This window comes from Phoxinus phoxinus, assembly GCF_949152265.1.
Source record: "Phoxinus phoxinus genome assembly, chromosome: 1".
In the NCBI taxonomy this organism is placed as follows: Eukaryota; Metazoa; Chordata; class Actinopteri; order Cypriniformes; family Leuciscidae; genus Phoxinus; species Phoxinus phoxinus.
The window spans coordinates 19,377,434-19,389,543 of record NC_136876.1 but is presented as its reverse complement, the minus strand read 5'-3'; the positions used below and the strand labels follow the sequence as shown (position 1 = coordinate 19,389,543).

The 12,110-nt window shown below is 38.3% G+C and overlaps 1 protein-coding gene across 2 annotated transcripts; it reads right to left on the bottom strand.

The window, feature by feature from the left end:
• Window positions 1–178: 178 nt before the first annotated feature.
• rbx1 (ring-box 1, E3 ubiquitin protein ligase) lies at window positions 179–2,530 on the bottom strand (the record flags this gene model as incomplete). Of its 2 annotated transcripts, XM_079626294.1 has the most annotated exons (5): window positions 2,392–2,530; window positions 1,386–1,464; window positions 1,164–1,234; window positions 984–1,069; window positions 179–391 (listed from the first exon to the last, which is right to left on the bottom strand). In XM_079626294.1, the coding sequence occupies exons 1-5, from the start codon at window positions 2,467–2,469 to the stop codon at window positions 379–381; spliced, it is 327 nt and encodes a 108-aa protein (XP_079482420.1). In that variant the 5' UTR covers window positions 2,470–2,530. The 2 variants fall into 2 exon arrangements, with proteins under 2 accessions (XP_079482420.1, XP_079482421.1); XM_079626295.1 differs by lacking the exon at window positions 179–391 and having other exon boundaries at window positions 980–1,069.
• Window positions 2,531–12,110: the final 9,580 nt, after the last annotated feature.

The following is a 12,110-nucleotide window of genomic DNA, read 5'->3' as shown; positions in this document are numbered from 1 at the left end:
GAGCGGGGAAAGTAACCATTCTCACCAGAACAGATTATTTAACCATCCAAATGATTTCTAAAGGGATTTATTAAGTTGAAAAAGTTACCAAGTGCACCTTTAAGTCCTCATGTAAATATCAGCATAGAATTTTCTAAGTAATGTGTTAGAAGAATAGGATGCAATTGCAACTGACAGCTGTATTTAGAGCAACTTTATTGATCATTTACAGCTTTGAATGCTGTACACAGCACAGAAATAAAAAAAACAAGCATAATAATCCCAATGTGGACCAATTGGTCTCTAACAGGGAGAGAATTATGTCATCTAAACAAAAATACAGCTGAAGAAAAGCAAATCCAGGATCTGAAGTACAAACACTGGGTCGTACAGACGCTGCTAATGGCCATACCTAGAAAACAGAGCAACATTAGATCAGCAATAACACAAGTGTGAACATGTATAACCAACAAGCACTTTTCTTGAGTACCCAGAAAAGCACTATATAAATGTAACGAATTATATATATATTTTATAACAAAAGACATGACAGGAACACCAAGGCAACTTTCCAATGATAAAGATCTAGAAAACACTAATAATGGAGGAAAACATAAGTAAATGGTTTCTAATATCTATATGTGCTAAATTCACATTATTTTTCTATATATGCCCTTTTAACCTTTAATCAAAATAACTTCCCCTCCCTCTTGCAGGTCTTCTCTTATGACGTGTTTACTGGCGTGAGGGCGGGGTAACCTGTCACTCACATGACATCACAGCAATAGCAAACCACAACCATCCAATCAATTCTAGAGTGAAAAAAAAGAGTCTCGCCCTACAATTTTTCTTGTTGGAGAAGCCGTTTCACTCGGATATACGTCAATAGGGAAGAAAAGACTATCGCAACTTCCATTTTATGCCTTGAGTAATGTTGAGTAGAATTCTCTATTAATACACATCCCTCGGTCTGCCACTTTTAATAAAGAAACAAAATCACTTACTTCTGAAACTCCCACTCTCTGTTGTCCAGGGGACACACCTGTCTGGTCTTCAGCCAGCGAGAGATGCAGTGGAAATGAAACGCGTGCTGCAGAACCAAAAGCACACAGTTAGAACCTAGAGATCAAGCAGTGTGTTTGTGTGTGTGTGTGTGTGTGTGTGTGTGTGTGTGTGTGTCTCACATTGCAGACTCCCCAGGCCACTGTACACTCCTCTGATGTAGCTGATGCCTGATTGGCCTGACACTCTATACCTGAAGGAAATACAGGTGTTAAAAATGAACTGGACGTAAATGACCATGACAACTGACTTAAGATCAGTTCACAGTGCGTTAAACAAGAAACAAAACAAAGAATGCCATCAGATTAAAAGAACACAAGGACCAAATAGGAGTTGATACTTACAGAGGTCCATAATGTGATTTCTACAAATGGCACAGTTGTCCACCACAATGTCCCAAGCCCACAGAGCCACCGCATTCCACTGCAAGAGAAACAGTTCAACCAATCAGATCTCAACACAATTGCGTTGAAATTTGTAAATATTTAGTCAGTTTTAAATCTAATTTGTTCTCATTCACAAGGTTTCGTATGATCTGCTTATGCCCCAGTGAGTCAGTGACAGTTATCTTTAGTGGTTTACATGTGGACCTATGTATGTATTTCTAAAAAATATATATATTTTTTTTAATGGAAGCCTGTTTCCACCACAGAATAATAAAAGGTAAATGCAACTTTTTCATCTCACAATTCTGAAAAAAAAAAAAAAACGTTATTGTGGGGTATATATATTTTATTTCATGATACTTTCATATATACCATGGTACTAGATGGTTACCATCTTCATTGTACTTAAAAACAACATGATACTATGATACAAGTTCAGAGAGTGTTGTAATCACTAAAGGCCTGAATCTGAAGAACTGAATCTTCGGAAGGCGCCTATGAAGTCCAAAAAGATCAAATCGAACGTTCGAAATGAGTCTCCGATGAAACTTTCAGAACCCGACCATAATTTCCACACATTTTTTTTTATCTAGGTAACGTTAACTTAGGCAGCTCGCTAGTTTCTGCGTGATTCCCATCTGTGTTTAATTTCTAGTGGCCTGGTTTAATAACGTTAATCTGTCGGATTACGTTGCACACTTTAATAGAATTCGAATAAGGAACACCCACATGTGTTTGATTGATATCAGATTCTACATATTCTCTTGATTATTAAAAGCTGTTTGTTAATCATAAAAAACAGCCATTGGTTGAAGATGATGTAAAAAAATGAGCAGAGAAGCTAATGCTAACCGGGGATTATAAACACGTCGCTATGGAAGCATTTAAATGTTAATAAGACTAAAATAATTAACTGTATGTATACTTAACATCAACCCTTAACATTTACTTATCAATCCGTTACCTTTTTCACTTCAAAACGCTTCTTACTGGCTCCACTGTTGGCTCCACTCGGGGTGTCCACATCCATCGCAGCCGCCATGTTTGGTAATGGTCTGCTCTCTCGCGAGAGTTAGTGAGATCGCCTTGTTCCTCAGTTTAATAATCAGCGATACGTTTTTAATCATAAAGCAACACTGTCTTTTTTTTAGACCTCTGCTTATTTCACCAATATTAATATATTCAAAAGTGGCTTTTCTCAACATATCTGTTATTAGCAGAGGAGAATATACTGTTGTGTGGGTAAAATGGAAAACGCTAGGTTCCACCGAGATTTGAACTCGGATCGCTGGATTCAGAGTCCAGAGTGCTAACCATTACACCATGGAACCAGATAGTAGCAATAGATTATAGTGTCGTGTTTTATATCTTATGAACATGTCATTTAAAGTCGGCATGAAATCAAAATTGACCCTATTTACTTTGTTAGCGGATATTACTAGTCTCGTGGTGAACAATTAATCCGTGCAAGTTAATACACGGAAAAAAATTGTTTGCCGAAGTTATCTTTAATCAAAGTTTGAAAAGTTACTTCCGGGTCTGGAATGGTTCTTTTTCTGATGACATAGGCTTGACGGCTTGGGTTGGTTAATCGCTTGCACTCCCCTCAAACCGTTACTCCGCTATGGGGTATGGGGAGGCTGCAGACCTGAAGCCGGAAGATACAGGACCCAAACAGTTTTACGCTCCTGTTGTTCCTGATGCGTCCAGTAGGGGGAGGCTGTACAGCGACACGAATTGAGGTATGTTTTAATCTTTTTTTTAATTAATTTATTTATTTATTTTGTATTGCAATTGAAATGATACAGACATTAACAGTGAGAAGAGGAAAAAAAAAAACAAGGGGGGTATACGGACATCAAAAGAGATTGAATTAGGCTACACATATCAATACAATATTACATTTTGTCAATAAAAAATTAAAGGTTCTTTACAACAGACTAGAGGATATTATTTGTTTTAGAAACCTTTGAGTTTAAAGGTTTTGCCATTGGATGGGTCTGTCTTTATGCAGATGAAACTTGCCCAGAATTTACCAAAAAGTTCAGGACAATCTGGCTTAAATTTATCTTACCACGTATGTAGGACACTGTTTTGTAGCTGTATGACGACCAATAGAGAATAGTACAGCAGATATTAAATCGAGGATCCATATGATTACACGGTAGCCTACTGTATGTCTAATGGTCTAAATATGGTTATCTAAATGTAACTTTATATAAATTCACAACAACATATTTCACTTAGTCTCCATATAAAAACATACGGTGAATAGGCCTAAAACTGCAGTAGGTCATATCATTACTTGTCATAACATGTAGTTGATCCAACTATGTATTTTTAATTTTTCAATTCACAAAAACAAAAGTCTTCTGTAGGCTGAGTAAGGAGAGTGAACATTTACCATTACCCGGGACTTGAACTCTGGTCGTCAAATTTCAAAAAATGTTAAATGTCAGAGCTTAGGGACAAATGGAAAACTACCGTTTGTTGAGTATTTGAACCTCACTGCTAAGAAACATGAGAGGGGGGGGGGAACGGAATCCGACGGCAAAAAACCAGCTGTCGGAATCCGTTCCCCCACCCTCATTATGAGAGGTTTTGATGAAGTGGCTTAAAAAAAGGCTGATTCAATTTTTGTGTGGATGGAGCTTAACTGCCATCAGTTTAAAGAATATTTTTTGCCTTTTAATCATGATAGGACAGTATGAAAAAAAAAAAAAAAAAAAAAATACGATGACCCGGGACTTGAACTCTGGTCGTCAAAATTCAAAAAATGTTAAATGTCAGACCTTAGACCACTAGGCTATAGGGGACGAGTGCTAAACAAAAGTTTGTTGAGTATTTGAACCTCACTGCTAAGAAACATGTGGGGGGGGGGGGGAACGGAATCCGACGGCAAAAAAACAGCTGTCGGAATCCGTTCCCCCACCCTCATTATGAGAGGTTTTGATGAAGTGGCTTAAAAAAAGGCTGATTAAATTTTTGTCTGGATGGAGCTTAACTGCCATCAGTTTAAAGAATATTTTTTGCCTTTTAATCATGATAGGACAGTATGAAAAAAAAAAAAAAAAAAAAAAAAACGATGACCCGGGACTTGAACTCTGGTCGTCAAAATTCAAAAAATGTTAAATGTCAGAGCTTAGACCACTAGGCTATAGGGGACAAATGGAAAACAACAGTTTGTTGATTATTTGAACCTCACTGCTAAGAAACATGAGAGGGGGGGGAACGGAATCCGACGGCAAAAAAACAGCTGTCGGAATCCGTTCCCCCACCCTCATTATGAGAGGTTTTGATGAAGTGGCTTAAAAAAAGGCTGATTCAATTTTTGTGTGGATGGAGCTTAACTGCCATCAGTTTAAAGAATATTTTTTGCCTTTTAATCATGATAGGACAGTATGAAAAAAAAACAAAAAAAAAACGTTGACCCGGGACTTGAACTCTGGTCGTCAAAATTCAAAAAATGTTAAAAGTCAAAGCTTAGACCACTAGGCTATAGGGGACAAGTAAAAATCAACAGTTTGTTGAGTATTTGAACCTCACTGCTAAGAAACATGAGAGGGGGGGGGGGAACGGAATCCGACGGCAAAAAAACAGCTGTCGGAATCCGTTCCCCCACCCTCATTATGAGAGGTTTTGATGAAGTGGCTTAAAAAAAGGCTGATTCAATTTTTGTGTGGATGGAGCTTAACTGCCATCAGTTTAAAGAATATTTTTTTGCCTTTTAATCATGATAGGACAGTATGGAAGAAAAAAAAACCTAAAAAAAAAAAAAAACGATGACCCGGGACTTGAACTCTGGTCGTCAAAATTCAAAAAATGTTAAAAGTCAAAGCTTAGACCACTAGGCTATAGGGGACAAGTACAAAACAAAAGTTTGTTGAGTATTTGAACCTCACTGCTAAGAAACATGAGAGGGGGGGGAACGGAATCCGACGGCAAAAAACCAGCTGTCGGAATCCGTTCCCCCTCCCTCATTATGAGAGGTTTTGATGAAGTGGCTTAAAAAAAGGCTGATTCAATTTTTGTGTGGATGGAGCTTAACTGCCATCAGTTTAAAGAATATTTTTTGCCTTTTAATCATGATAGGACAGTATGAAAAAAAAAAAAAAAAAAAAAAAACGATGACCCGGGACTAGAACTCTGGTCGTCAAAATTCAAAAAATGTTAAAAGTCAAAGCTTAGACCACTAGGCTATAGGGGACAAATGGAAAACAACAGTTTGTTGATTATTTGAACCTCACTGCTAAGAAACATGAGAGGGGGGGGAACGGAATCCGACGGCAAAAAACCAGCTGTCGGAATCCGTTCCCCCACCCTCATTATGAGAGGTTTTGATGAAGTGGCTTAAAAAAAGGCTGATTCAATTTTTGTGTGGATGGAGCTTAACTGCCATCAGTTTAAAGAATATTGTTTTCCTTTTAATCATGATAGGACAGTATGAAAAAAAAAAAAAAAAAAACGATGACCCGGGACTTGAACTCTGGTCGTCAAAATTCAAAAAATGTTAAAAGTCAAAGCTTAGACCACTAGGCTATAGGGGACAAGTACAAAACAAAAGTTTGTTGAGTATTTGAACCTCACTGCTAAGAAACATGAGAGGGGGGGGGAACGGAATCCGACGGCAAAAAAACAGCTGTCGGAATCCGTTCCCCCTCCCTCATTATGAGAGGTTTTGATGAAGTGGCTTAAAAAAAGGCTGATTCAATTTTTGTGTGGATGGAGCTTAACTGCCATCAGTTTAAAGAATATTTTTTGCCTTTTAATCATGATAGGACAGTATGGAAGAAAAAAAAACTAAAAAAAAAAAAAAACGATGACCCGGGACTTGAACTCTGGTCGTCAAAATTAAAAAAATGTTAAATGTCAGAGCTTAGACCACTAGGCTATAGGGGACAAATGGAAAACAACAGTTTGTTGATTATTTGAACCTCAATGCTAAGAAACATGAGAGGGGGGGGGAACGGAATCCGACGGCAAAAAAACAGCTGTCGGAATCCGTTCCCCCACCCTCATTATGAGAGGTTTTGATGAAGTGGCTTAAAAAAAGGCTGATTCAATTTTTGTGTGGATGGAGCTTAACTGCCATCAGTTTAAAGAATATTTTTTGCCTTTTAATCATGATAGGACAGTATGAAAAAAAAAAAAAAAAAAAAAAAAAAACGATGACCCGGGACGTGAACTCTGGTCGTCAAAATTCAAAAAATGTTAAAAGTCAAAGCTTAGACAACTAGGCTATAGGGGACAAGTACTAAATAACAGTTTGTTGAGTATTTGAACCTCACTGCTAAGAAACATGAGAGGGGGGGGGGGAACGGAATCCGACGGCAAAAAAACAGCTGTCGGAATCCGTTCCCCCACCCTCATTATGAGAGGTTTTGATGAAGTGGCTTAAAAAAAGGCTGATTCAATTTTTGTGTGGATGGAGCTTAACTGCCATCAGTTTAAAGAATATGTTTTGCCTTTTAATCATGATAGGACAGTATGAAAAAACAAACAAAAAAAAAACGATGACCCGGGACTTGAACTCTGGTCGTCAAAATTCAAAAAATGTTAAAAGTCAAAGCTTAGACCACTAGGCTATAGGGGACAAGTACAAAACAACAGTTTGTTGAGTATTTGAACCTCACTGCTCAGAAACATGAGAGGGGGGGGGAACGGAATCCGACGGCAAAAAAACAGCTGTCGGAATCCGTTCCCCCACCCTCATTATGAGAGGTTTTGATGAAGTGGCTTAAAAAAAGGCTGATTCAATTTTTGTGTGGATGGAGCTTAACCGCCATCAGTTTAAAGAATATTTTTTGCCTTTTAATCATGATAGGACAGTATGAAAAAAAAAAAAAAAAAAAAAACGATGACCCGGGACTTGAACTCTGGTCGTCAAAATTCAAAAAATGTTAAAAGTCAAAGCTTAGACCACTAGGCTATACGGGACAAGTACAAAACAAAAGTTTGTTGAGTATTTGAACCTCACTGCTAAGAAACATGAGAGGGGGGGGAACGGAATCCGACGGCAAAAAAACAGCTGTCGGAATCCCTTCCCCCACCCTCATTATGAGAGGTTTTGATGAAGTGGCTTAAAAAAAGGCTGATTCAATTTTTGTGTGGATGGAGCTTAACTGCCATCAGTTTAAAGAATATGTTTTGCCTTTTAATCATGATAGGACAGTATGGAAGAAAAAAAAACTAAAAAAAAAAAAAAAACGATGACCCGGGACTTGAACTCTGGTCGTCAAAATTCAAAAAATGTTAAATGTCAGAGCTTAGACCACTAGGCTATAGGGGACAAGTACAAAACAGCAGTTTGTTGAGTATTTGAACCTCACTGCTAAGAAACATGAGAGGGGGGGGGAACGGAATCCGACGGCAAAAAAACAGCTGTCGGAATCCGTTCCCCCACCCTCATTATGAGAGGTTTTGATGAAGTGGCTTAAAAAAAGGCTGATTCAATTTTTGTGTGGATGGAGCTTAACTGGCATCAGTTTAAAGAATATTTTTTGCCTTTTAATCATGATAGGACAGTATGAAAAATAAAAAAAATAAAAAAAACGATGACCCGGGACTTGAACTCTTGTCGTCAAAATTCAAAAAATGTTAAAAGTCAAAGCTTAGACCACTAGGCTATAGGGGACAAGTACAAAATAAAAGTTTGTTGAGTATTTGAACCTCACTGCTAAGAAACATGAGAGGGGGGGGAACGGAATCCGACGGCAAAAAAACAGCTGTCGGAATCCGTTCCCCCACCCTCATTATGAGAGGTTTTGATGAAGTGGCTTAAAAAAAGGCTGATTCAATTTTTGTGTGGATGGAGCTTAACTGCCATCAGTTTAAAGAATATGTTTTGCCTTTTAATCATGATAGGACAGTATGAAAAAACAAAAAAAAAAAAAACGATGACCCGGGACTTGAACTCTGGTCGTCAAAATTCAAAAAATGTTAAAAGTCAAAGCTTAGACCACTAGGCTATAGGGGACAAGTACAAAACAACAGTTTGTTGAGTATTTGAACCTCACTGCTCAGAAACATGAGAGGGGGGGGGAACGGAATCCGACGGCAAAAAAACAGCTGTCGGAATCCGTTCCCCCACCCTCATTATGAGAGGTTTTGATGAAGTGGCTTAAAAAAAGGCTGATTCAATTTTTGTGTGGATGGAGCTTAACCGCCATCAGTTTAAAGAATATTTTTTGCCTTTTAATCATGATAGGACAGTATGAAAAAAAAAAAAAAAAAAAAAACGATGACCCGGGACTTGAACTCTGGTCGTCAAAATTCAAAAAATGTTAAAAGTCAAAGCTTAGACCACTAGGCTATACGGGACAAGTACAAAACAAAAGTTTGTTGAGTATTTGAACCTCACTGCTAAGAAACATGAGAGGGGGGGGAACGGAATCCGACGGCAAAAAAACAGCTGTCGGAATCCCTTCCCCCACCCTCATTATGAGAGGTTTTGATGAAGTGGCTTAAAAAAAGGCTGATTCAATTTTTGTGTGGATGGAGCTTAACTGCCATCAGTTTAAAGAATATGTTTTGCCTTTTAATCATGATAGGACAGTATGGAAGAAAAAAAAACTAAAAAAAAAAAAAAAACGATGACCCGGGACTTGAACTCTGGTCGTCAAAATTCAAAAAATGTTAAATGTCAGAGCTTAGACCACTAGGCTATAGGGGACAAGTACAAAACAGCAGTTTGTTGAGTATTTGAACCTCACTGCTAAGAAACATGAGAGGGGGGGGGAACGGAATCCGACGGCAAAAAAACAGCTGTCGGAATCCGTTCCCCCACCCTCATTATGAGAGGTTTTGATGAAGTGGCTTAAAAAAAGGCTGATTCAATTTTTGTGTGGATGGAGCTTAACTGGCATCAGTTTAAAGAATATTTTTTGCCTTTTAATCATGATAGGACAGTATGAAAAATAAAAAAAATAAAAAAAACGATGACCCGGGACTTGAACTCTTGTCGTCAAAATTCAAAAAATGTTAAAAGTCAAAGCTTAGACCACTAGGCTATAGGGGACAAGTACAAAATAAAAGTTTGTTGAGTATTTGAACCTCACTGCTAAGAAACATGAGAGGGGGGGGAACGGAATCCGACGGCAAAAAAACAGCTGTCGGAATCCGTTCCCCCACCCTCATTATGAGAGGTTTTGATGAAGTGGCTTAAAAAAAGGCTGATTCAATTTTTGTGTGGATGGAGCTTAACTGCCATCAGTTTAAAGAATATTTTTTGCCTTTTAATCATGATAGGACAGTATGAAAAAAAACAAACAAAAAAAAACAATGACCCGGGACTTGAACTCTGGTCGTCAAAATTCAAAAAATGTTAAAAGTCAAAGCTTAGACCACTAGGCTATAGGGGACAAGTAAAAATCAACAGTTTGTTGAGTATTTGAACCTCACTGCTAAGAAACGTGTGGGGGGGGGGGGGAACGGAATCCGACGGCAAAAAACCAGCTGTCGGAATCCGTTCCCCCACCCTCATTATGAGAGGTTTTGATGAAGTGGCTTAAAAAAAGGCTGTTTCAATTTTTGTGTGGATGGAGCTTAACTGCCATCAGTTTAAAGAATATTGTTTTCCTTTTAAACATGATAGGACAGTATGAAAAAAAAAAAAAAAAAAAAAACGATGACCCGGGACTTGAACTCTGGTCGTCAAAATTCAAAAAATGTTAAAAGTCAAAGCTTAGACCACTAGGCTATAGGGGACAAGTACAAAACAAAAGTTTGTTGAGTATTTGAACCTCACTGCTAAGAAACATGAGAGGGGGGGGAACGGAATCCGACGGCAAAAAACCAGCTGTCGGAATCCGTTCCCCCTCCCTCATTATGAGAGGTTTTGATGAAGTGGCTTAAAAAAAGGCTGATTCAATTTTTGTGTGGATGGAGCTTAACTGCCATCAGTTTAAAGAATATTTTTTGCCTTTTAATCATGATAGGACAGTATGAAAAAAAAAAAAAAAAAAAAAAAACGATGACCCGGGACTAGAACTCTGGTCGTCAAAATTCAAAAAATGTTAAAAGTCAAAGCTTAGACAACTAGGCTATAGGGGACAAGTACTAAATAACAGTTTGTTGAGTATTTGAACCTCACTGCTAAGAAACATGAGAGGGGGGGGGGGGGGGGGGAACGGAATCCGACGGCAAAAAAACAGCTGTCGGAATCCGTTCCCCCACCCTCATTATGAGAGGTTTTGATGAAGTGGCTTAAAAAAAGGCTGATTCAATTTTTGTGTTGTAAGACTGAAAATAATTCAAGACATTTCAAATGAACTGAGAAATGAAATACTGTTTTTGACCCCTTCTCCTCCAATGACCATTTGCCCAAAGACACAGTGGGGTTCCCTGCTGTTTCTGATAACGATCAAGACCTGTAGGCCAAGATGTTTGTGTATGCACGGGGGAAGTGTAAATACCTGATAGGTCAGTTTGGAATGTCTCACTATTTGGGTTTTAGTCACATGGTCAAGAAGGATAAATTAGGTTGAAACTGCTGTTCCGCCCTTCTTCCTTTTCTGGAGCTCTGGCTCTCACCTTCTCGTGGGCTCTCTTCCTTCATCTCTCTCTCTCTCTCTCTCTCTCTCTCTCTCTCTCTCTCTCTCTCTCTCTCTCTCTTTATCTCTCTATTCTATCTCTAAGGTAACATTTACATGCTGGTTAAGATTATTTGGTTTAAGTTATCAGCAATTCATTAATCTACTTTGTAACTATTTTAAGTGTAACCATCACCATATTTTGTCATTAAATCTTTCGATTACAGCTAGTGTGCTAGTTTTGATTTGGTCTTAACTTTTTTGCTACATAGTGCAATACAATACTATCACTCTCTTTAGTCTATAGCAACGCTCTCCCACGTATGAAGCTATTGTAACTGTACTTATTTTCCGTCATTGGTATAAGTGGCAGTGAGTGGAACAGACAAGAAATGTACAGCTTTAAACCATCTTGCTAATAACGTTTCTTTAGTCGCTCGGCAGTCTTGCAGTCTGAACCCCTGAAAGATTTCCACTCTTACAGTGTGGATGGAGCTTAACCGCCATCAGTTTAAAGAATATTTTTTGCCTTTTAATCATGATAGGAGAGTATGAAAAAAAAAAAAAAAAAAAAAACGATGACCCGGGACTTGAACTCTGGTCGTCAAAATTCAAAAAATGTTAAAAGTCAAAGCTTAGACCACTAGGCTATAGGGGACAAGTAAAAATCAACAGTTTGTTGAGTATTTGAACCTCACTGCTAAGAAACATGTGGGGGGGGGGGAACGGAATCCGACGGCAAAAAACCAGCTGTCGGAATCCGTTCCCCCACCCTCATTATGAGAGGTTTTGATGAAGTGGCTTAAAAAAAGGCTGATTCAATTTTTGTGTGGATGGAGCTTAACTGCCATCAGTTTAAAGAATATTTTTTGCCTTTTAATCATGATAGGACAGTATGAAAAAAAAAAAAAAAAAACGATGACCCGGGACTTGAACTCTGGTCGTCAAAATTCAAAAAATGTTAAAAGTCAAAGCTTAGACCACTAGGCTATAGGGGACAAGTACAAAACAAAAGTTTGTTGAGTATTTGAACCTCACTGCTAAGAAACATGAGAGGGGGGGGAACGGAATCCGACGGCAAAAAACCAGCTGTCGGAATCCGTTCCCCCTCCCTCATTATGAGAGGTTTTGATGAAGTGGCTTAAAAAAAGGC